General features: G+C 42.6%; 2 protein-coding genes across 4 annotated transcripts in view; one reads left to right on the top strand and one right to left on the bottom strand.

The window, feature by feature from the left end:
* Positions 1 to 20,002, top strand: part of syn2b (synapsin IIb) — a 42,026-nt gene extending 22,024 nt beyond the window's left edge. Inside the window, exons 4-13 of the mRNA XM_029827428.1 lie at positions 5,265 to 5,421; positions 5,573 to 5,662; positions 14,334 to 14,396; positions 14,572 to 14,714; positions 14,992 to 15,066; positions 16,523 to 16,625; positions 17,750 to 17,926; positions 18,042 to 18,108; positions 18,807 to 19,671; positions 19,805 to 20,002. Of these exons, the coding sequence (XP_029683288.1) occupies positions 5,265 to 5,421; positions 5,573 to 5,662; positions 14,334 to 14,396; positions 14,572 to 14,714; positions 14,992 to 15,066; positions 16,523 to 16,625; positions 17,750 to 17,926; positions 18,042 to 18,108; positions 18,807 to 19,671; positions 19,805 to 19,958 (1,894 nt within the window). The 3' untranslated portion in view covers positions 19,959 to 20,002. The remainder of the gene's footprint in view (positions 1 to 5,264; positions 5,422 to 5,572; positions 5,663 to 14,333; positions 14,397 to 14,571; positions 14,715 to 14,991; positions 15,067 to 16,522; positions 16,626 to 17,749; positions 17,927 to 18,041; positions 18,109 to 18,806; positions 19,672 to 19,804) is intronic.
* Positions 5,806 to 25,096, bottom strand: LOC105417844 (metalloproteinase inhibitor 4). 3 transcript variants are annotated; one of them, XM_029827440.1, is made up of 7 exons: positions 24,947 to 25,096; positions 13,629 to 13,706; positions 13,333 to 13,531; positions 8,265 to 8,362; positions 8,040 to 8,154; positions 7,672 to 7,796; positions 5,806 to 7,489 (listed from the first exon to the last, which is right to left on the bottom strand). In XM_029827440.1, exons 3-7 carry the CDS (start codon positions 13,469 to 13,471, stop codon positions 7,292 to 7,294), a joined length of 675 nt encoding a protein of 224 aa, XP_029683300.1. In that variant the 5' UTR covers positions 13,472 to 13,531; positions 13,629 to 13,706; positions 24,947 to 25,096; the 3' UTR covers positions 5,806 to 7,291. The 3 variants fall into 3 exon arrangements, with proteins under 3 accessions (XP_029683300.1, XP_029683299.1, XP_011612305.1); XM_029827439.1 differs by lacking the exon at positions 13,629 to 13,706 and having other exon boundaries at positions 13,333 to 13,591; positions 24,947 to 25,095; XM_011614003.2 differs by lacking the exons at positions 13,629 to 13,706; positions 24,947 to 25,096 and adding an exon at positions 13,734 to 13,828 and having other exon boundaries at positions 13,333 to 13,591.
* Between the last annotated feature and the right edge of the window lie 88 nt (positions 25,097 to 25,184).

The raw sequence follows: 25,184 nt of genomic DNA, 5'->3' as shown, positions 1-25,184 counted from the left end.
AGGTTGAGGTCAAACCCATTTAACTGTGAGAAAAAGGATAAAGGAGAAGAGCTGTTAAATGACCTTTCCTCCACAAAGACAAAGAGATCACTGTTGCATAGAGGTGCTACTCACATCTGCCTGTCTCCTCCGCTCTTCTTGAGCTTCTCTTCGAAGTCTGTTTCTTTCTGACTCTTCCTGAAGCGGGGTGGATGTTTGAGGCTGGTAGAAGATCAGGATTGATGTTACCATTGAAACAAAGAACATTCTCAACATCTCACATGTGGGTTTATCCTTACTGGACATCCAGCAGCAGGAGGTTTCTGGGCTGTCCGTTGCACAGCAGTGGGGAATGCTGTCAAAGAGAAAACAGCTAAATATCTACATTTGGTCTCTCATCATCGGGATCTTGGCTCTCTTTCTATTGCTCATTAGATTGAAATTAAGTGAATAACCCATATTTCTCATAAGATGGTTAGTACAATGATGATATTGGTGATATTTCGGAATATTTACGTTTGGGAATTGGCTTTTTCTCAGTTGGGAGAGTCTTGAGTCTCTCCCAGGCCTCAGGATGCTTCACGACAATTGGCTGGAAAACAAAACAAAACAAAATAGTACTTCAGTAAATGATAGTTTCAGGTGTTTCATGCAGAAAAGGCCAAAGATAATTACCGTTGCAGCAGGTGGAGGCTTTTTCACTGCAGGATTTCTGCTCAGTGGGTTGGCCTGGTGGCCTCTGATCCCTGACACAAATTAAATTTTAATTTTAAAGTTTAGGGAGCCAAACCAGGAAAGGCCAGAGTGGGTTAAGTTTAACTTACAAAGCGGTGCTTGGTCCCCCGGTGGAAGTTTTTTTGCTGGGTTTAATTGAGGCTGGTAGAAGATCAGGATTGATGTCAATATTAAAACAAAGGACATTGTCAACATCTCACATGTGGGTTTATCCTTACTGGACATCCAGCAGCAGGAGGTTTCTGGGCTGTCCGTTGTACAGCAGTGGGGAAAGCTGTCAAAGAGAAAACAGCTAAATATCTACATTTGGTCTCTCATCATCGGGATCTTGGCTCTCTTAGTGTCAGAATGTGTTCAATGCTCTGTGTTGGGCCTCACCGTTCTGGTGGGGGATGCTCTTTTTAACTTTAGCAGGAGGTTCACTGCAGGAAGAGCTGGTGTTTCTTCTGGCGTTTTGCAGCGTGGGACCAGAGGAGCTGTGGGCTTTCCTCTTTCCAGGCCTTTTGTCCTATGGAGGGGGTCAGACTTTCAGTTTGGGTGTAAATCGGAAAAAAAGTTGCCAAGAATGAACCAGTTTAATCTGTTAGTAAGAACACTAAAAATGGAGTCAAAGAAATCCACAAATACGATATTGAGGATAAAGACGCTTAATGACGTCAAGGAAGAGACGTCACCTCATTCAGAGGGTTTCTTGACAGTACTTTTGTGGATTGTTTTGGAGTTTTTATTTCATATTCTGGACACTGTTAAATGTTAAATGACCTTTCCTCCTCGAAGACAAAGAGATCACGGTTGCATAGAGGTGGTACTCACATCTGCCTGTCTCCCCTGTTCTTCAGCTTTTTGCAGCAGGGTGGATGTTTCTACTGCCCATTAGATTAAAATCGAGTCAATAACCCGTATTTCTCATAAACTGGTTAATACAATGTTGATATTGGTGATATTTAGGAATATTTACGTTTGGGAATTGGCTTTTTCTCAGATGGGAGAACCTTGAGTGTCTCCCAGGCCTTCGGATTCTTCACGAAAATTGGCTGGAAAACAAAACAAAAGAAAATACTACTTCAGAAATTGATACAGGACACCCTGACAGCACTGGGCAGCTCCTTCAGTGAGCGGCTGCTCCACCCTCGCTGTGTGAAGGAGCGGTATCGCAGATCTTTCCTGCCGGCTGCTGTCAGACTGCACAACAAACATAATGCCTGCTGTAGCACACACTGAATATTATATATTCTGATATGTATGTTGTATACACCCTCTGTACTATGTACAGGTATTCAAGAGGCTGATTATGCATATATATATATATATAGTCCCATGTGGAACAAATAAAGGAATCTGAATCTGAATATTTTCAGGTGTTTCTTGCAGGAAAAGCCAAAGATAATTACCGTTTCAGCAGATGGAGCCTTTTTCACTGCAGGTTTTCTATAAACTGTATCGGCCTGGCGGCCTCTGATCCCTGACACAAATAAAATTTTAATCAAAGTTATGGGAGCAACAAAGACCAGGAAAGGCCAGAGTGGGCTTTGGTTTAACTTACTAATCGGTATTTGGTCCCCCTGTGGAATTTTCTTTGCTGGTGCTAATAATTGAGCCTGGTAGAAGAATGAACCAGGTTAAGCTGTTAGTAAAAACACTCAAAATGGAGTCAAAGAAATCCACAAATCCACAAATGATATTGAGGATAAAGGTGCTTAATGATGTCAATTTCATGATTTAGAGTCAGTGTTTCCGTCAGCAACGCATTTAACTTAAAATGTTACCAGACATTTAATGGATAAAAGGAAGAGACGTCACCTCATTCAGAGGGGTTCTTGAAGGTCCTGTGGATTCTTTTGTCTTGATTTCACGTTCTGGAAACGGCATCTTGGACAGCATTCTGAAGAAGATGGCCTCCAGGGACTTGGCCTTCGACACAATATCTGCTTGCGGCTGTGGAGAGAAGACGTCACGCAAAATAAAAAACCCTCTTTTGATGGGAAAGGTGCTGATGGATGTCAAGTGTCCCGTTACCTGATGGAATCTATAGCAGTTACTGAAGACCCATAAAAAGTCCTGAACACACTCCACAGCATGTTGGTAGTAGTGGTTCTTTAGCCTCTCCCTGATTGTGCTGAGGTCCATGGGAGTCGTAATAACTTTGTAGTAGCTCTGCAAGACAAGAAGGACTTAGTTAGCAAGCATCTGACTACAGCTACAATATCTGCAAATACTGACTTCAGTAAAATATTTTTAAAAGTGCTTTATTATTCTAAATATTTGTGTCACTTACGGGGAGTATCGCTGGTTTCAGTAGGAAGTGAAACTGCCTGGACAGCTGATGGTTCCACAACTCCGTCGCCAGCCCCTCCAGATAACCGAGCTGATTGGTGCGACGTCCCGGTCTGGTGGTATTCACCACCGGTGGACAATTGGGCTGTCTGGAGTCAGCAGGACAGGAAGTTTTCTCTCCTAAACAATTAAGCAAACAATTATCCGTCCCATTCTACATATTTAAACCAGGTGACAGCATTACCCACAATGCAACTGTCAATTCAACTGAATTCATTTACTTCAACATTTACTTCTTTGCTTCAGTTCCACAAGACTAAACTTTCACACTGACGCCAATGAATTTTCCAAAAAGTAAGGTTGTTTCTGCAGCAGCTTTGCAACAAAGAAAAACTGGATTGTTTTCACATTGATTGCATTTAAATCATGACACGTCTTATATGATTCAGTGTTGACCATATCAGTCAGACTGTGAGGAGGTCTGGGGAACCAGCTGTAAAAGCGCTCTACAACAAGAGCAATCGGAATAATTAACAAGGCCGAATGCAGAGAGCACACAAACCTGCTGTTTATGAAATATCTATACTGTCAAATTCAAAACAGCACTAATAATGTACAAAGAAAATATCTACTGCCAAAAACTACCTGGAAAAGTTTAGAGAAAGGGAGGGAGGTTATAATCTCAGGGAAAACCTAAATTGTATCAAACAGAGGATCTGAACAATGAAAAATGCCTGCAAGTCAAAGTGTGGTTCGATTTTATGCAACAATTTGAATATGGAGCTAAAACAAAGTTTCATCATGAATCTGTTTTAAAAGATTGTTTTACAGTATATGGATGAGGAAGAGTGTTAACCATGTGTAATGACAAAAAAACAAATGTATGCATGGTACATGGAAACACACACACACACACACACACACACACACACACACGTGTGTGATTGAAATCAATGAGTTATCAATGATACTTTGTGCAAAGGTGCTTACTTGAAACATTGTCCTTGATGTCCATTATGGAATTAAACTAATGTGAGCACAAGTGCTATTAATGAGAGTATAATTGAACTAAAAATATTAATTAGATTATATAATATAATATAATAAAGTAATGAATTGCCAGGTATAATAATTCAAACAGGTTCACTGCAGGCAGTCAAGCTACAAATGCACTATGCATAAGGTCTCTGCCTGAACTATTAAGTACATTGTCTTTGAAGATCAAAGCCCTTTGTAGACCTTGATCTACAGGGCTGTTCTGATTGGCTGACTCAATATTGTCCTTGAAGACGGAAGTCCTTTGATGATGGGATATGAGTTCTGGTGTGTCCAGTTCTCCATAAAAACAAATTGGTTCACTGGAGGGAGAAGAAAAGCCACCCAGGCCGAAGGCTTGACCACTTTGATAAGATAAATCTCTGGGTGACGCTTCAGTGTATGGATGAGGAAGTGTGTTAACCATGTGTGATGACAAAAAAATAAACGAATCATGAACGTAACCATGTATACATGGTACATGAAAAACACACACACACACACGTACACACACACACACACACACACACACACACACACACACACACGTGTGATTGAAATCAATGACTTATCAATGATATTTTGTGCAAAGGTGCTTACTTGAAACATTGTCCTTTACGTCCATTATGGAACTAAACTAATGTGAGCACAATTGCTATAAATGACAGTATAATTGAAATAAAAATATTAATTAGATTATATATTATAATATAATAAAGTAATGACGTGCCAGGTATAACAATTCAAACAGGTTCACTGCAGGCAGTCAAGCTACAAATGCACTATGCATCAGGTCTCTGCCTGAACTATTAAGTACATTGTCTTTGAAGATCAAAGTCCTTTGAAGACCTCGATCTACAGGGCTGTAGATCACGAACTGGATCACTGGAGGGAGAAGAAAACCCACCCAGGCCGAATGCATGACCACTTTTATGACACAAATCTGTGGGCGATGCTTCAGACGAGTGAGGAAGAATGCTGATTGAGACAGTAACTCCCAATGTGGACTGAGAAAACGGGCAGCTACAGCCGGTCGTCCTACAGAGAAAAACAGCAAATATTGTTTAAGTTGGCCCAGAGAAGTCTTTGATATGCTGCAGCAGACAGTTTAATTAAGGTGCAGGGTTAATGTTCTGAGGGGTTAAAAGTCTGACGCTTTTGCTCTTCATTTAATGTTCACGTGTGAGTGTTTTTTTATTTTCTCTTTTGATCTATTTAGCTGTTTTTACCTTTCAAACCAGATCTTTCAGGCCAGACTTTGTGTTGGTGCGTCAACACGCCTTCAGCATGGCCCAGAACGAGGATTTTAGGAACCTGATCATCGGTCTGCAGTATGCCGGCATCCCCTCGGTCAACTCCCTGGACTCCATCTACAACCTCTGCGACAAGCCGTGGGCTGTAAGCACTCTCTTTTGCATATGTAACAGCTAACCCGAAAATGTGTAAACACTGTGATGAGTACAGTGCGCTGCCAGCGTCGCTCATTTGGCTCGTGCTGTAACATTACACTGGTAACACATGTTTTTTTGGAAAATCCAATTTTTCCCAGTTTTCCCAGCTGATCAACAGTCAGAAAAAGCTGGGATCTGACAAGTTTCCGCTCATCGATCAGACCTTCTACCCCAACTACAGAGACATGGTAAGCACTCTGGTTTTGTTTCACACCTTAAATTTAGGTTTATTTCTAGTTACATTTCAAGTGTTGCCTCCTTGAGTCGTCGACGTCAAGGTAACGTCTGGTGTGTGAAGCTATGCTGTCGGGAAAGAAAAGAAAACAGTCTCTTTTTTCCCATCAAGACATTTTATATACAATCTTTTTTGGTACATGGAAATAGAAAACTCTATTTAGACAGATACTCAGACATAAATATAAACCCCCAACAATACTTCCAGTATAAAACAGGCATGAAAACGTTTGATAACACTTCACTAAAGCCATGCAGTTAATATGCATTCACCAGAAAAGTTCAAATTTAATGAAGCGGCATATTTCAAATGAAGTGTACTGAGCAGTTCATGACTTTTAAATAATCCTCTTGACCTGTGTGACGTTAGTGAAGTAATGCAGTAGCAAGACAGGGATCAATTCAGGCTAATGTTAAGTCTCTGTAGTGCTTCATGCCTGGAAAGAGCTATTAAATCACCGGTGGTCCATCCTTCGTTAACAGTGTGAGCTCAAGTTGATTTTGTCTTGCCCTCAAACTGAAAGAACTGGAATTGAACCTTGTCCTGTTGCATCATTTCCTTTAAAAACAGGTGGATTGGCGTCTTGGCGGGAGTGCTGTTGTTAAAGCACCGGATTAGATTTTTGGCACAGGAAATGGTACTGAGGAAAGGAAACACACAAAAACCTCTAGGCCCTAAAATGGTTAGGTTTGGAAGTTTTTCACTGTTACTTCTCTGCGAAACACAATATTTACATGTTTGACGATTTCAGATTTACAAGATTTACGCTCAAATTTGTTAGATTTTGTCAAGAGTGTTGTTAATAGACTGGTTGAATATCCGACTCTTGAAACCGCACCCTTTTGTTTCTGGGTTTAAACATTTAAAACACTCAACAAAGGCATGATTATGACCGAGGAATCAAAATTATGACAGAAGTGGGTTTTTTTCTCTTTTGCTGTTCTCAGGGTTGCAGGAAACAGTTCTATGCCCTTGTTGTTCTGGGCCAAAGAACAAGCGAAGAGCATTGTGTGGGGATGTCTGACTGTTATTGGAAGCATTGCTACTGGGGAAAGTACTATTGGGAGGTTTTACTGAGGGGATTTTAAAAAAAAATAAAAAAATCTAAATCTGTTGAATTTGGAGGACTCAATAGGCAATATTAGTTTGGCTACTGGGACCTTTGTGATGACGCAATTGACTGGAGCTGACCAGCAGTGTGCCAGCTGGGTATTATCATTAGCATTGTTCCATTTGTTACTTTTACTGTCTTTTTCTGTGTGTCTCAGCTGTGTATTGTTTGAGGGGTGATACTTGTGGTTAAGCGATTCAAAAACTGGGGTTGCTGTCTAAGGCTCAAAACAGGGTCTTGCTGATTTTTTTTTTTTTAATTCAGTTGTGTTACAAAGTTTCGTTATTGATGTTAAATGTTACATTTTAGTTGTTGTTGCTGCAGTAAAAGATTGACATTCAAATTTGACACTCGCCTTTGGCCAATACTATCTTCAGTTTCGGGACTTACTAGAATGCACAGTTGAGCTACAAAAGCAAGACATGTGTGATGTTCACAAGTGAAAATAGAGACGAACACTCATATTGCAAATCAAGGGTCGGTCATGTCCAGGAAGTCTTTCTCAGGAGGGGGTCCCCCACGGTACCAGCTGCAGGTCGTGTCAGAGCGGCGGATACAAGCGTACTGTCGAGCCTGCTCGCCGTTTAAGCTGTTATCCAGCAGCCAGTCCGTCCACAAGCACTCATTCTCTCCGGTGGACACACAAGGAACTGTGTAACAGGTGTTGATCTGAGGAGAGGAGAGTGTTGGGTTTAGCGATATTGCTCACTGTTTGTTCCTGAAGTGAGTTTCAGTCATTGTGATTATTGGCTTTGGCGATAGAAATGTCTCTGTGGACACATTAGACCATCAGATAAAAGAGCCACGAGTTTTATGAAGCGCCTCAGAGAGGAGATAGCATCTTTACTCACCCGACATTCACAGCCGATCTGGTATCTGTAGTTGAGATTCTTTTTTTGTGAGAGTGACAAGTTGTCCCAGGACTCCACCAGATCACACTGGCCAACAGAAATTCTTCCATCTCGCCACATACTTCCTGTTGAGTCACATTACATCAGAACCACCAAAGACGTCACCAAATCAGTCGGCATTTAACCCCCTTAGCAATGACTAGCGAAATTGCTACCTGGAAAGTAAAAACCTCAAGGGAAACAAATCTCTTAAAACTGAAGTATGTTCTGGCCAGAAATACAGATGTACACAAGAAAATGTGATCTGTTTTCAATTTCCTGCACATTTTGTCTGTCCTAAAGTCAAAAAATGTGGCACACACAGATACCTGAGAGCAGATACCCAGCTTTGTTGTTGTAGTCCAATTTAACGCCACACAGTGAAGAGAAGACTGGAGTGTAAACATACTGGATATCCTTGGCTTTGTCAAAACCTTTGAACATCTACATAGAGGCCAACAGAAACAAAATTAAAAAAAAAATAATTAAAAATTGATAATCAAAGATGATCCACAGACGTGTTTCAGACATTTTAGCTTCTTAAGGTATCTCACCTTGATCATTTTGATTTCATACTGAATCATCTTCATGTAAGGTGAAGAGTTGTTGCTAGGAGACACGATCTTCTCCCCGGAGATCTTTGCCCTTATCACTGTCGGGATAAAAAATACATTTCCAGTATATATATATGTGGAGGTTAAAGGCAAAGTCAATATAACAAGTGAGATGGATGGACAGACAGACAATCATGCAGATGGACGGACAGATCATTTTCTCCGTCTCTCTCGACTCACAGACAGTTTTAGTTCTCTATAATGACACCGGATGTGTCTCTTCTCTCCTCTGGGAGGGAAATCAAAACCCTTGTGGAATAACAAGTAGCTCTCTGCCTGCACACTCCCATTAAATGAACACACACTGACCCACAGGGAGATACCAGAATACATTTGTGTACAGTATATACTGCATCAAAACTAGAGAACACAGAGACTCAAGCCTGACATGGAGTGTAAAAGCACAAAAAGGTGAAGCTGAAATGTTGCTTCGTGACTCAGTAGAAAAGTGTAAAAACTTGGAACTTTAATCCAGCAGGCAAAATAGTCGCTGTCCTTAAACCACTGTTGATAAGGTCACTCAGACATGATCACCTTCATCAGTTTGAGGTATCACAGATGTTATTGCTACATTTATCTTCTTTTTCATCGATGATTGGAATCATCACCTTAACAGAAATGATTTGTCACTGTCAAACATTACCATGAAACTCAGTTAAAGTTATTAAATGTTATCAGTTTTGCTATTATGCATCCCCTGGGATTAACTCTGATGAATCCAGGATCCCTAAGGATTTAAAGCAGCAGTCCCCAAACTACGGCATGTGGGCCAGATACGGCCCACTTCTACATTTGGCCCGGCCCCTGAACAATACCAGAGATGCATTTTGATTTTTTTTTCCCTTCATATATGTGCATTTGTATTTGACCTTTTTAAACCTTTCACTGATGGAAAGTTTGTCAAGAAATGTATGAATGCTGTCGCGGAAGAGGTGTGTCCTGAGAAGAAAGGCGTATTTAATGCCGTGAGTCTGTCAGAAAGTACAATCACCAGATACATTGAAGAAATCAGGGGTAATGTATATGCCCAGCTGCGGCAGAAGACGAAAGAATTTTGACTTTTTTTCAGGAGAGCACAGACGTGCAGGACACAGCGCGGCACAACTGGTGCTATTTATTTGGTGACTTGTGCTATTTATTTACTAAGAGAGGGTTATTTGGTAATTGTTTATTTCATAGTGTTATTTATTTCTTGGCCTTATTTTCTGTGAATATCCCGAAAAGGTTATTTGGTTATGTGTGGTTTTCTGGAAGACAATACATTTATAGATTTAGGCACCCCCGCTGACCCCAAACCCCCATCAGAGATGGGAAAAGTTATGTGGCCCTCACAGGCAAAAGTTTGGGGACCCCTGATTTAAAGGATTTTTAAGGATTTTATGATCTAGCTCAGCATTCTCTGACAACAGCTTTGGAGAAGCAGGAATACACACTGGATAATACTGACAGACAGACAGACAGACACACACACACACACACACACACACACACACACACACACTAATTTAAGACTTTAATCAGCATTTAGGCTGAAGTGTAATACTGCCTGGAACTATTCCTGTAAATTCCTGTACTGCATCATAAGCATCAATTGAGTGCTTCAACAATATGAAATGGAGCAGGAAAGAAGAAAGGTTCTCATTTTACACATCAGAGTCAAGACTCAGCAACGGCCACACAGGTGCACGGCTGCCAGGTAAGGGTCGCATGAAGAAATACAACAGTCAAACATCCAGCATGTGTTCAGTTTTGTTTAAAATCAGGTGTTTATTGCCAGTTTTTCTTCCTTTTCCCCACAATTATGCACTCCAAAAAACAGTTGGGCCTTCAAAATAGTTACTTGGAACCCTGTTTTCCCACTTGGTTCTCACTGGTACACCAGCGCCACCATGAGGTGCCTGTACTGAAAACCGACTGGTGTAACAATACATTTTCCTGTTCAATCGGCTCAGGGCAGATTGATGCAGCTGCCATCACAAGCAGACTTCCTGTGTGTTCTCCAGGGAGCGCTGACCCATTTCTGGGATGATCCCACCTCACGCTGTGAAGCTGTCAGAGGAAACGTAATTGTTGGGTAAAATGGCCGCAACTGAGCTGTTGTTGTGCTGCTAGTGTGTGCTGTGGGAATTTGAGGTCAGTGGTGATCAGGGTGTCTTCTCTCAGCAGATATGTGTATTTTAGATTTGACAAGGCAAGTGTTGCAGGTCCTGCTCAAGGTCTCGACCTTTTAAACTGCAGTTTATCAATTTCTTCCATCCTTGGGGGAGTGTTGGTTGACTACAGATATTGTATATAATACCGGTCATCAAAACTCATATCTTCCTCCTAAACTGAGTCAAACTGTGGCCCAGATACTCAGAAATGTCCCCCCTACCCCCTACCCACACATCTCCAGAGCTTGCAAGCTAGGTAACCAGCTGCACGAAGCGGGGATAAAGACACCTGCAGAGTGAGAATGGTCATACATCTGCCTCACAGCTCCATATTCAAAGAGAAATATTGCAATGTTGGACCATGAGAACTGATGTAGTGAGTAACTTTCCCCCTCCACGATGAATCGGCGCCCTTGTGGAGCTCACAAAGCTGGACTGTCAGCGGGCTTTCACACGGATATTGTTAGTATGCAGACCAATAGACTGAGCCTATAGACATGGAAATGAAGTGCGGAGAGTGAGGGAATGAAAGAGAGATGGAGTAGGCTGGGTTGGCATGGCATGGTTCAAATCCAACACGGAGACACACACTCCCACACACACACACACACACACACACACACACACACACCAAAAACACTACCAAACACAAGCAAGAGAATAGTTCATGGTTTGTCCAGAAGGGATATTACTCAGATGTACGGCTTTATTCATCCGGCTCTTCTACTCTGACAGGGTTGTCGGGTCAACCAAAGGCCAGCACCAGCCCGTGCGTAAAAAACACCCGAGACAGTATCACCACACATGACTGACGTCAACGTTTTCTTAAAAGCTCAGAGAACAAGAGGGATTTTCCTTATTTGGGTCATTCATATGGGCAAAATGTTTTATCCCATTTGTTAGATAATGAAGTTGACATTTATATGAATGCATGTTTTAGGAATAAACACGGACCTGGAGCACCGAGTATAGCAGAAGAAACCAGATCATTTCGATCCCACTGCTATACCAGCTGCCCAACCTACCGTAGTAAAGCGCGTGACAGAGCAAACAAATGAAAGTCAACTACAAGGTTGTGAAGTAACTTTGCGAGCTAACATCTTGCTTGCTTGTTAATGGGACAGGAAGCAACAACTCCTCGTTAAGCGCTCAATGAACCACGGTGTTTCTAAGTCCTCCCCTTAAATACTCTCATCTGTTTACTCCCCCGGTTCCCAGCACTCCAATCCAAGCATGCCAAATGGTGGGATGTTTGGAGCAGTTATTTTGGTACTTTTCCCACTTGAGCTTGAGCTGACCCTAATTGTACCGCTTGGCTAATGACAAATCAGTAAAACCTGTTTGTGTTTCTGTTTTGTGCTTCAGCTGGAGATTTTGCATTCGCTACATATGTATTTAGAATCTAGAAATTCTTTTGGTAAAGGATCCTTTTGGCTCACTGGCCTTAAGCCCCAGGAAGATTATACATTATGTGTATTATGTGCTGCTATCTTAACAGACACTGTTTTTTTGGGCCCTGCTGTGCCGGATCACCTGTAGCTCATCACTGATCCATCTATCTCGAGTCTAACTAGGAAATGGGATTGGAGCATGCAGACCTCCGACTAGCAGGTCATTTGTCAACATAATGTGGAGCACTCATGCAGTATGCAGCGTTCAGGCAATAGTAACACAAGATGACATAACAGTAGGTTGTTTTTCTTCAAATTCGATTTGCTTTGACCTTGGGGTATGATCTTTAGAAGATTAGAGGTCAAAGTCCCTCTGGATTCTAGAACATCACCAAAATAGAATCGTGTGTTTCTTGGACCACTATCAACATTTCCTGAACATTTCATTAGAATCCGTTTATAACTTTTTGAGTTACGTTGCTAACAATCACTGTCTGTCACATAGTAAGCTCCAAGGCAATGATGTTAAAAAATGTACCATCTACAGCATATATAAACAAAGATAAAACTGCAACTTCAATACATTTAACACATAATATGTTTCTTATGTTGCTGTGTGTCTAAGATAGACTGGGACATTACAACGTTACACCACAACCCATCACAAAAGTTAATGCAAAAACCCCAAGGGGACGCTGAGATCTTAAAGATGAGCACTGAAGAGGATGTTTTGGGATTGACCATAAAAACGTAACCAGCTACGTTAATAGTGTGGATTTTAGTTGGTCTTTTTCATAGAACCTGTAAACTGTTAATGTTAGCACCTCAAATGTAGTTTGTTCAACATTAAGGGATTTAGTGGGTTCAGCCCTTAAAATTACGCCCATAAATTTCAACATATTTTCAATAGTTAGAGTTGCGAAGTTGTCAGGCAAACAGCGTTTGAGGTTGATTGAAAAACACTCATGCACGTGTTGTTTCTCTTGGATACAATCTGATTATTTTTTTGGACACTTAACACGCTTCATATTTTAAAGATTGTCCTGGTTAAAAATTTCTGAAAATGGGTCACAGTCTCCATTTTACCTCAAAAAGCTAAAAAGCAAAGCTGAAACAGCACAAAGAACCTGGCTAAATCTACTGTCTCTTCTGTCTCCCCTCTCTGCTGGAGTGTAACCTTTGACAGGAGCACATACTCCAGCTCTCTGCAGTCTGGAGCCAAGTGCTTAAAGTCAGAGCAGAGTGTTGGTCTTGGCATGTGCAGTTAGTGAAGGAAAAAATGGATGAGTGGGGGAACTCAGGCCGTAACAGGCCTAAACAGACAAACTGATAGAAAATAGACAAGGGCTACGTGAAGCTGACTGGAATTTACAATTAGAGATAAAGGTGGAAATGTGCAACAAAAAGACTCCAGATGATCACACAGAGATCTCTATTCCTCCCCCTGTCCTCCCTTTGACTTACCAATCTCGGAGCTGCAGAATAGCTGCTGTGGGTGTGCTGGGAGGCAGCTACATCCCTCCACAACTTCCTCCATGCCCGCACTGAGCAAAAGGAGCACCCAGAGCCCCAAACTCAAGCTCCGCTCCTCAGACCCGGCCATGACGACGCTGAACGCTTCTGGTCCCGTAGAGTCCGACGGGAGAGCGAGTCGGGTCAGCAGCTAGCGGCCCAGGGATGGATGAGAAGGTAGTGAGATGAGCTCTGCTGAGCTGAGCGGCAGCTGTGGATGAAAATGCTTTCATAAGTTTAAAGGAGACCTCTGAATGCAGGCTAACTGGAGCTGGGGGGACGGCTGGTGCCACTGCTCTCTTCTCTGGCTTTCCCTCCCTCCCTCCCTGTAGACAACATGCAGAGAAACTTACAATAGTTGGATCCACTCACACCCTGGTCTTGAATGCTGAGAGGGTCGGACACAGGGAGCCTCTTATGTCCTCAACAATTTAGGGACAGCCTCCTCAAACGAAAGTGGAAAAAAACATCATCCTCTGCCTGCTCTTGTAGTCTCTTTTGATCTCCTCTTCCTCCCTGTCTCCAACTGGCTACTACGTTACTTCTGTGTGATGACTAAATTGCAGTTTTAGTTACAGGAGAGGGGGAAAAACATTCAACTGCAATAAGTGAGTTTTATAATGAGATCCTGTTCTGCCTTGCTTTCATGTTTTACAAGGACTAATGAATTGCCTTTATATGGGTTGAAAATAATTCCAGACACTTTATTTTATTATGTAGACAGAGAAGGATCCTGAGAAGAAGGTTTTTTTCTTTTGACAAAGCAGGAGAGGAAACAATAGGAAGCAAAGGGGTTTAGTAAAGTGGGAGGGCATCCTACCCGTCACTCTATTACAGTATATTCACGGAACCATTTATTACAATTATTCCAGTTTAAAGGGCACACCATCCATTTGGTTCACTGCATCTTGGTTATCAGCTTCTCTTTAATCTGGAACTCTTTCGCCCTCCAGATTACAACACCGAGTTTCCCTGTGGTGGTGAAGATTGGACACGCCCATTCTGGAATGGGAAAGGTAATATTCCTGACCCCTTCCACAAGTGCACGTCCATTAAAGACACTGTGGACAGTGATGCCAGCGTCTCTACGTTCTGAATGAAAGAAAATTAGAGTTATTATTCCAAATAAAACATGAAAATGTGAAGGTCTATTTCAAACATGTTTCTGTCCCTTGTCTTTTGTCTTTGCAGGTCAAAGTTGACAACGCCAGTGACTTCCAGGACATTGCCAGTGTGGTGGCCATCACTCAAACCTACTGCACCACGGAGCCATTTATAGACGCCAAGTATGACATCAGGGTCCAGAAAATCGGCGCCGACTACAAAGCGTACATGTGTGTGTTTGTCTCTCCTTCATTAGTCTTTATAAAGTGTGTGGTGCCGTCTAAACTGCACAGTAGTTGTTTTGACATGTTATATTTAGGGGTCAGGGCAATCCGAGCCGTGCTCATGTCTCCCTAAACATGAAAGGAAAGAAAGGGTCCTGTGCTAAACCGCCTCATGATCACGTCGATTAAGTCATCCAAAAATTCTACTAGCTACAGAGCGCTCTACGTCAGCGGTACAGTTTTGGTTATGTTAATCCAACACATGACTTCTCTGCTTTTCCAGGCGGACCTCCATCTCCGGGAATTGGAAAAGTAACACTGGATCTGCCATGTTGGAACAAGTAGCCATGACCGATAAGTGAGCACCACTTCCACATTAGTGACACTCACGGTGGTGGAAATTCAGGAGGTTGTGGAAGAGACACACTGGAGACTCACTGAAGCAAAGTTTACTGGGGTCAGGAGAAATGGCACCAACACAGCAACAGTTCATGCATGCAGAACCAGCACCAACTCCAAGGAGACATTCATACCAACAGTATATGAGGTGTACGATGGGTGGAAGACCACTGGCTGGCCAGTGTTTCTTTAGCTATCCCAAACAGAGACCGTTAACCTTGGATACAACAGAATCATCTAACTTGTTGATCCCTTCAGGGGTGTTTTGTCATGGAAAGAATGAAAAACAAGATATGGTTGAGAGCTCCCAAGCTACTTCAGGACACTAAATGAGAGTAAAGGTCAATCCACAGGACAGTTTAGGGTGACACTCTCTCCACTGGTGAGAGAAACTAAATGTAGAGAGGAAGTGATTTTTCTTTCACACTCATCATATTGTAACATTCAATTCACATTCACTGGTTGAATATGCAGATGTTTGCCAGGCAGTGAGTGTGTAAAGCTTTATTTCCCTACATTAAACACCCTTCCAAAGCCTCTGTGTCCCATCGAGACAGGAAAATGACATTAAAAATGCACGATTGCTGCAGGTTTCCTCTGCATGACACTCAACATGTGAGACAAGTGTTAACACGCTAAAGCACAGGCGAGGATATGTATTTGTTGTGTAAAGGCTGCTGCAGAATGAGATGCACACATTTGATACAAAACTATGTTTTTTACTAGTTTTCAATGAAAATAAAGGATTTTCCAGTTGCACTAAATTCACAGATACTACCATAGATGCTACTCTACATTGCTCTAAATGTCCATCCATCCATCTGGCCATGTACCCCTTCTCTCTTTCTTTTAGGTCAGGTAAAACCAGGATGAACAGGACTTTCCAGCACTTATGAAATCCCTTGGGAGCTTCATAGGTGTTCCCAGGCCAGTTTAGATATATAATCCCTCCAATGAGCTTACTGGAGGGATTTTAGAAAATGCACTGTGATAGAAATGCACCTCGAAAGCATCCTAATCGAGCGCTCGCTCCATCTCAAATAGGTCACTTTGATACAAATGCCACCAAAAGGATGACGCATACCTCACAGACCCGTATCCATGATGCATTATACTTGCTCTGACTCACTCCAGCCCCAGTTTGAAAAATTATTCTAAGTAAAACTCGTAGTCTTTGATTTGCCCAACAACTGTTTCCATTTCCTGCTTCAACACTTTTCACCATAACAATGTTTCAATCATCACATGAAACACTTATCACTCAATTTATCCAATGAAGTCAGTAGGTCGGCTCTACCTGACCTAGCACCAAAAGGTGCCAGCATCTCAGGAGTACAGGGAACCTGCAGCAGTGGTAGCTAAAATGTGGCGTTGCACAGTAGCTGAAGAGCTAACTGAGCTTCCCTCTGTGACAGGTATAAGCTGTGGGTGGATACCTGCTCAGAGATCTTAGGGGGGCTGGATATCTGCGCTGTTAAGGCTATCTGTGGGAAGGATGGTAAAGACTACATCACTGAGGTGAGGAGAAAGGTGGAGAGAGGAGAATTGGGAATGGCAGAAACTTCATTAAGCGCTGACGCGGCACTAAGCTGAGTTAACAGCGACTGTGTGGCTGTTACGGCATCAGTGTAATTGTTGACATCTGCATGTGGGTGTTGTGTTTCATAAGAGCACTAATGAGGTTTTTGAGTCTTAAATTTAGCATGTGTGTCCCAGTTTACACCACTGGGGCCTTGAGTTGTGTGACAGAGGATAAACTGCTTCAACCTAACCTGATTACACATTATTAGCTTTGATGCTTTTGAGCTTTGTCGTACCTCAAGAGTAAGCATGATTCTCAGTAATGGGTTTTTAATTAGGTTGTCTTGACAAAATGCTCTTTCAGTACAAATGCTGCTACCCTTTTCCTACTACCGGTATTTCATATGCAGTATTCATCAAAATGTTGCAAGTTCTATATATTTACTCTAGGTCCTGACCAAAAATAACCAAAACTGTCTTAATGCTTTGCTAAGTTGATCCAAAAGTCAGCTTTTGTCTCTTCTGGGTAAAAATTCCGATCCTGTCATAGCCACAACTTTTTTTTTAGAAAGTTTCTGCTCAACTGATCATCAGAGGTTATGCAAGAAGATGACACAGGAACCTCAGCGGAACCCACAACACAGAGTCACCGTGGCTACAAGCAAAGCCTTTAAATCCTCAGGCCACAGGCCTGTCAGTAGTTTCCGTTTTTTAAGTTTTTATACTCTGGTGATGTGGAAAAACTTGTTTCGTAATGAGTCACTGCATGTGGAAAAGTGTGTTGGGATCTATAAATTGCTGGGTGGATACATGTTTGTATACACAGATGTTAACTAAATCCTAAAACAATAAAGATGGGTTGAGTTTCTGAAAATCTAAAAAGAAATCACACATTGTTAACCCTGTGAGTGTGTGTGTGTGTGTGTGTGTGTGTGTGTGTGTGTGTGTGTGTGAGAGAGAGAGAGAGAGAGAGAAATAACCAAAGTGGCTTACAATTTTACCATGCTAATAATATAAATAATTCATTTTAATTATATAATAATTATTTGTTGTCCTTCCAGGACCTCTATAGTTCCTTTCAGTAATCATTTCTGGAAACCCCCACCCCCCTTCTGCTGTAGGTGGTGGGTTCATCTATGCAGTTGATCGGGGACCACCAGGCTGAGGACCGCCAGCTCATCTCAGAGGTGGTGCTGGCGAACATGAACCAAGCGCTGGTTGAGAGGTCGTCCAGTGTTTCCCGCTCACCTACCCGCTCCCCTCAAGGCCAAAAACCAACCACTGTGCAGCCACAACAGGTGCAGATGCTACAGATTGAACATTATCTAAATGCCAATTTGACTTTTTACTGTAATTTAGATTCACAGTGTCTCTCTTTTTTAAACCTGTGTTCTCTCTCCTGTTCTGAACCAGAGTGCTGCTCTTAAAGAAGGTCTAGCGGATCCCAACAGGACCTCGAGCCAGCGCCCACAGCCCCAAGGTTGAATATACTGTATTTTCTATCCCTACTGTTGTGATGTCACATTTGATACATTCTTTAGTACAGTCCAATAATCTCATCCAAACACACCGTTAGATTAAAAAGACACACCTGCTATAGACGACAACCAGAAGGTCAACATCAAACTATTGTATGAAAACATTGAAGCAAAAATAGGAGGGTAAATATTCAGTTGCCCTCGTGATGTGTTTAAAATCCTCCACTAAGTCTGTCTGAACAGCTTCATATCCTGCTTAAGTGAACATGCCTTCTTGCCAAGTGTTGCGGGGGCTGTAGGAGGGCTGTGTCACTCTGTTTTTGCCTAGTTAACAGTGTGTAGGCATATTTATTGTCAGCCAGAGTTACTGGACCAGAAGAAAAAATGAACTTTGCCAAACATTGGGAGGGAGTGAAAGTAAATGTATCACTCTTACCAGCACTCACCCACCATTTGTGGTTTCATTATGTGGGCCTTCACAGAAGCAGCTTTGCATTTTATGGAAGAAACTGTTCGCCTTGCCCCAAATTTTCCACAATTCAATGCTTTCAACAGTTATTTTCGATATTGTAGTTGAAATTCTTCGTCCCCTTCAGGTTGCCCTCCCTTCCCTAACTGGACCAATATTGCCCCCTGCTGGATGTTGAATTCCTTACTTGACATTTATTAACTGACGATGGGGGTTTTTTTTTCTCGTCAGGGGCACCAGTGAAAACACAGACTGCAGAGCCATCATCCGACTCAACTAGAAGACCATCTGAACCAAAGCCTAGCCAGACACAGAAAGCTGCAGGTCCAGCTCAGAAGCAAGGCCCAATCCAGAGGGCTGGATCTGTCAACAAGCCTCCAGTGCCAAGACCTCCACCAATGACGAGAGCCCCGTCCATCGCAAAGCCAGATCCAAGTTCTTCTTCCACCCCAGCTGCAGTCAAAGCTTCCCCATCATCTCCTGCTAAAGCTGCAGCAGCCCCAGGCTCTCCCACTACCAAAGCCACTCCAGGCTCTCCCACTACCAAAGCCACTCCAGGCTCTCCCACTACCAAAGCCACTCCAGGCTCTCCCACTACCAAAGCCACAGCAGGCTCTCCTTCAACTTCCGCCTCTTCTGGAGCCTCAGCGCCGACCACGGAGCAGCCTAAGCCCCAGTCTCAGGGCTCTCCCTCTGCTGCTCCTGGTAAACCAAAAGAGTTGCCCCCCAAGCCCACCCCACCTGCAAAGCCCATCCCTCCTGTACGCAGGAATTCAAAGCCTCACATCCAGCCAAAGCCACAAACCCCACCTCCCGCCAAAGCTTTGCCTAAACCCCAGCCTGCAGGCCAAGACCCAGCAGCCAGTAAGGCTGAGGAGGCCGCCTCAGCCTCTGCTCCTGCCCCAGCACAGGTTCAGTCGCCTGCCAAAACCAGCCAGTCCCCGCCTAATGTCCAGTCTCCGGCCAAGGCTCAACCCCAGGCTGCTCCCCAGAACACCGAGCCCGCCTCAGCTGAAGCACCCGCGGCCCCAGCAGAGGCCTCGGGTGCTGTGGAAGATCAACCAGCATCCCAGCAGAAAACCCACCCTCTCCTGAAGTAAGAGACTAATCTTTCATTCAGACGTCAACATTTAAGTCCAATGCACAAACGTTGGCCTTCTTACATACATGTTACCCAGCATCTCCCCCCCTTCCTCCCTCCTTGTTCTCATCCCTCTGTTCTCCTCCAGTAAGTCCCAGTCCCTGACCAATGCCTTCAACGCCTTCAGCGACTCCTCCTTCTTCCGTGGGGTCTCGAGCTCTGGGGGCGACGGCCAAGAAGAGGCGAAGGCCGAGACCATCCGCAATCTCCGAAAATCCTTCGCCAGCCTTTTTTCTGACTAGATGTGACCAAGCCTGTCGGTCAGTCATCCCCCCCCCCCCCCCCGCCCCCCAACCCTTCACCCCCTCCACCCCATTTAACTCTACTGCAGTAATGACTTGATTGACATTAAATGTGAACCGGTCTGAGATTAAAACTGTGTGTGTTAGTGTACTGTTTGTTCCCTCCCTCCTCCCCTTTCAGCTTGAGTCAGAGTGGACCTGCTGGATCAGACGTGTCAGGAAAATAAAAGACAAACGGAGTGAAGGAGTTACGTCATTGATAGAATGGAATAGAATTTATTTTTCCCCAGAGCACACTTTAAAAATCAAAGTATATCACAACAGAACTATTTAAATTTAAAGATGGAGTGTATATACAGTATATATTCATATCTACAGCACTACAGACCTAAACATTTATAAATTTAAAGGGAGAAAAGCCAAAAATAAGAAACTTGTTGATGCAGGCTTGTGTCAGTGACATAACTCTTTCATTTGTGGTTTGATTTAGATGTTTTCAAACCCACCGTCAATCAAAGTTTGAAAAACATGTGCAGACACACACACACACACACACACACACTAGCCCTATAGAGGTTGTGTGTGGTGACTCCAGTCCTTGACTGCTGACTGCTGGGCTAGCGAGCCTCGATGGTGATTGTTGTGTGAGGGAGTCTGAGGTATACGTGTACGTTCATCTGTGTTCACTTGTTTTATGCATGGCTCCTCCAAGTGGCTTAGTATGACTTTTGGAGCAGAAGGTGGCTCTATCAGTGACGAGGTTCGTCCCCTCTCTCTCTCTTTCTCTTTCTCTGTCTCTCTCTCTCTCTCTCTCTCTCGATGTTGTAGCCTTATTGTGAACATGTTTGCAATTCACAGCTATGTTTACTAGCTGTGCAGACCTGAGTCCTTTACAACTAGAAATTCATTGACATACAGCTCGGACTTCTGGAATTGCGCAACACCCAGACTAAATAAATCAAAGCCAGTCGGTCAGTGCATTTCATGGGGTGAAAAGACTCATGTCTGTAGCTGTGATTGGTGATCTCTTCTTTCACTTCTGTGTAGATCTATCGACAGTATTGTAATTTGTTGATTATTCTCATAAGAAGACATTGAGACAGTAGTGCAATAACACCTCGACATCACTGTTGAGCGCTGTCACTTTATCATAATTAGACATCTCCATACTGGAACTGTGTACCTGCTAATGACCTTATTCTAACATTCCCTTTATGGTTCTCTTCAGCGGCATTCTTCCAGGTTGCTCTTTACTGCAGCCGGACACTCGATTTCCGATCAATTCTTATGAAACTCATTCATTTTATTGCGCTTCATTGAAGGCAGCCTGGAATGAAACTTGACTGGTCATGTTCTGTTGGGTTCATAAGAATTACGAATTTACAAAATGTCAAATAAAATGAAAAAAAAGAGTATAATACATGTTACCACACATCAAACTGTCTACTTTGTTGCAAGTAAGATGTAACTTGTTGTATTTGTACGTATGTATGTGTCATCTCAGGAGTTTATTTTTGGTAATATTGAGTATTATTTTTGCTCCATATTTATGGTATAGTAAATGTTTGTTTTTGTATTGTGTTTTTATTTTTTGATGCTGCTTTGCATGACCTGGTTACTGGTATTTTTCTGTACAGACAAAAAAAAGAATAAAGATGTTGTTCCAGTAAGATTTCTGTAATGAGGTACTACATCTATTTTCCCCACATTCTGTGTGTTGTGATAAAAAAAGTACAAGAATAGCACAAGAATGTAATATTATGCTTTCATGGATCAGCCCTTATATTTCACATACAGCTAAAGTCTTTGTCCATATATTCGACATCAAACAACTGATAAACATTTATATGGGACAATGAAGGAAGCGGCTTTAAATATAAGAGAAAGAGGGGGGCATATAAGGGGTTTTTAGATGAGCGTTTCTCCTACCTGCACTAGACCAACAGATGGCGCTATATCACAAAGCAAAGATTTTACTTTAGCATCCTGTTCTTAATGTTCCTTCGAAACGTTTGTTTTTGTTCATAGACATTGAAAGCACTGACATGTGTAAGAAGTAATGACTATGTCGTTACAATAGGTCACATGACCCCCTCCAGCTGACGTGTCCCTTGGGAATGGTGCCATAAACCCCAAAAATGGCATCAACGCAGAGGCCTCTTCCCCAAATAAACAAGATCAGGACAAATTATTGGATAGGTTCAGATTCCGGGTCCATACGAAGAGGTCGCTGTTATAGGGTGGACTCTTCATTTCAGTGGGATTATTTAATTATTTTAACAGGCTCTGTTTGCTACAACACACCAATGTGTGATGGAAGACACAGGAAACAGTCTTCTACAGGTTTCTGAAACATGAGAAGGCCAGCTTGGCGCCGTCCGTGGGAACGTCTCCATCGCCATCGCCGGGACACAGACGTGGGCGTCAAACACAATGGTGACACGCACTGTTGGTGTTGGTGCTCATCCCACCACACTGGAGAGGAGCACAGAAGTCGGTCCATTGTTGGAGCCATTTTACCAAACCCAGAAAAATGTCCGCGCAGGACAGTTATGTTGTCAGAACAGTGTAGGAGGGTCCAGTGAAGACACATCTGAAGAAGAATCTGTTCGGATGCCTGATTGTCCGTCCCAAAAGATTTAGCCGAATAAACACTCAGAAAATATTGCCCTATTTGTTTGTGGCAACAAAACTCTCAGGGGCTTGAAGAAATTCTGCGTGGGGAGGACGGTTCTACATGTGAGAAAACACAGCAGGGACAGTGAAGTATACTCTTAAACTATTTTTGTTTTCACTCATTTTTATTTATTTATCTGGCAATTGCCTTTAGATACTTGTGATGAAAGGTGTAACACAACATTTTTTATCCGTAGCCCACAAAAACAGGGCAGCTCAGGGCCAGAATTGAACCCTTTTATCCGTTCCTATGGTAAATGATTCCGAATTAGGTGCTAATTACCAAGTATGTGCAAGTTCAGCATCTAATCACGTGATTTTATTTGCCAACATGAGTCAGCAAGAGCCGCCGCAGCATTTCCTTATATGATCTGCTGGGCTCCTTATCTCTCGCCACACTTGCTGGTTGGTTCTTGACAAGACTTGTTGAGATGGTGACGAACGTCATTACGCTTTTTTTCAGAACTGGGATTAAACGGAAGCGTTACCGGCTCCTGTCTCCCACGAAATCTTCAACAGAAATCACCTGTCAGTCATGAGGTTTTTCCCCACTTTGATGGAGAAATAACCAAAAAAAACATATAAGAATCTATGGAATGGTTGTTTTCATGGTGTTTACATGTTACCTATTGATATTAACTAACTATAATTTCATGTAAACTTTTAAATTATAGTTTGTGTCCGAGAGAACTTCAATATTCAAGTTGGTTGTAAACCATAAAAAGATGGTCCTACTACTACAAAAGTCCTACTACTATTACTGCTATCGGTTTGAAGGAAATCCTTTAAATCATAATGCATCGATATTTCATCAGCTGAGAAATATAGTCCGCAGAATCTTTTGGCTTCAGTGACCTCAGTTCTTCCCTTTCTTTGGTCTACACACTTCACATGAATTCACAAAAAATAACTTTTTCTTTCCGTTTTTTTGGATTTCTTTCACGGACATTAGAGTCTAAGGCTTAAATAACAGTTAAAAATAAACCCCTTTGTATTTTATAGATTATCTTTTTACAGTGGATCATTACGTGTGTCCTTTTTTCAGGCAGAAAAGTTAAGCGTATGTGTTGATTGTACAGCACATTACCTTTAGTCACTGCTTTGTAATATTTTATTTTGTCATCCCTGAACTCCTGGTTAGACTAGTTCAAGAATCTTGTGTTCTGTACACAACCACAATCTTTCAGCTTGTCATTTAACGCGGATGTCCAGGCGACACAAGGTAGCAACAGCTCCAGTAATTCAAAAACGTGATTTCCTGATTAGGCTGATTGAATTACGACGTGGCCTGCTGCTACAGAAATTGTTTTTGGTCACTGGTTCATGATTTACATCTTTAAATGTACCAAGTGAAGGGCAGCGCGGCAGCAAAACCATCATTTTGCCATAAATGTGACAGTTTCTGCTCAGTTTTGTTAGCAACGGTCCCCAGAGGAACAGATAAGCTCCACTTGGAACGTTTCAACTTCACCACAATGCTCAGGCGAGTCCAACCAAAGAATGTCTGTCACCTGACCAGGAGTAGTGAGAACACTGGATCTGAACTGAAATGATACAGTAATGGTCCCCATCAGTCATCATTAGTCCACTAATTGACTAAGGTGGGGTGGGGGGAGTGCCAGCAATAAATCAGCCAACAAAACAAGCTGATGCCTTGTACACGTGTAACTAAACCAGGTAAATGTAAAATGGAAGTCTATAAGGTGCTTTAAATGCTAGTTTATTCATTCCTGTTGTGGGGGTTAGTAAATTCTAGGTAATTCTTTTTTTTTCTTTACATTGTTCAAACAAAAGTGAGGCAAAAAGCCATAAAGATTGCTTCAGCTGATCTTTAGCTCCAGGGTTCCTGACCTCAACGTGTCCGTGCACTAAATGTCACTGGGACGTGACAGTAATCGACTTCAACTGTCATGTTAACATATGTAATACCTTAATAAACAATACAAGCCTCTACTCCACCCCTGATAGTGAAAGACTGCAATGGTAAAACTTAAAACAAGAACTCAAAAAAAAAAAGGGGGGGGAGGGGGGGGGGGGGGTTAGACTAGTAGAATAGGCAACTATAATATAAAAAAAAAAAAAAAGTAAATTAATTGGAAATAATCGAAATCCAAGGCCACTTCAGGGTTCTGGTGTGATTGGAAACCCCCTCTAACTTCTATGTTAATGTTAGTCTTGCAACACCTTGATGTCCGGCCAGAGAAAACACAAAACACAAACAAAAAAAGGAAAACGTCAAACCCGGTCCAAGAATCCAGTCCCCTAGTTTAAATTAACAATGACAGAAAATAAATGTCACAAGCAGAACTCACGGGTAATTTGAAACCACCGCGTGGAGCTGATAGGAGGGAGGAGAGAAGCAGCAGCAGCAGCAGGAACCGCCACCTCCGAGGCGAGAGGACACCGCGGCACAGCCGAGGCGACAGCAGCGGACCCGGGGCAGCGGCAGCGAGCGGCGGGCAGGTCAGTCACTCCGGTTCGCCCGTACCGATGGCGGAAATGCGTTAAACAGAAGCAACTTGAAGTGATTTAAAGCGCCCGTTAAGGGTT

This window comes from Takifugu rubripes, chromosome 19, assembly GCF_901000725.2.
Source record: "Takifugu rubripes chromosome 19, fTakRub1.2, whole genome shotgun sequence".
In the NCBI taxonomy this organism is placed as follows: Eukaryota; Metazoa; Chordata; class Actinopteri; order Tetraodontiformes; family Tetraodontidae; genus Takifugu; species Takifugu rubripes.
The sequence above is the reverse complement of the archived record's forward strand: the minus strand, read 5'-3'. Positions and strand labels throughout refer to the sequence as shown.

Excerpts from the sequence above, each read along its gene's own strand:
- LOC105417844 (XM_029827440.1), bottom strand. The coding sequence starts at position 13,471 with ATGGCCGGGTCTGAGGAGCGGAGCTTGAGTTTGGGGCTCTGGGTGCTC. Across the intron at positions 7,797-8,039 it reads AGCTGGGTATCTGCTCTCAG|GAAGTATGTGGCGAGATGGA; the intron begins GTATCTGTGTGT and ends GTGACTCAACAG. Across the intron at positions 7,490-7,671 it reads AGATCGGCTGTGAATGTCGG|ATCAACACCTGTTACACAGT; the intron begins GTGAGTAAAGAT and ends TCCTCTCCTCAG.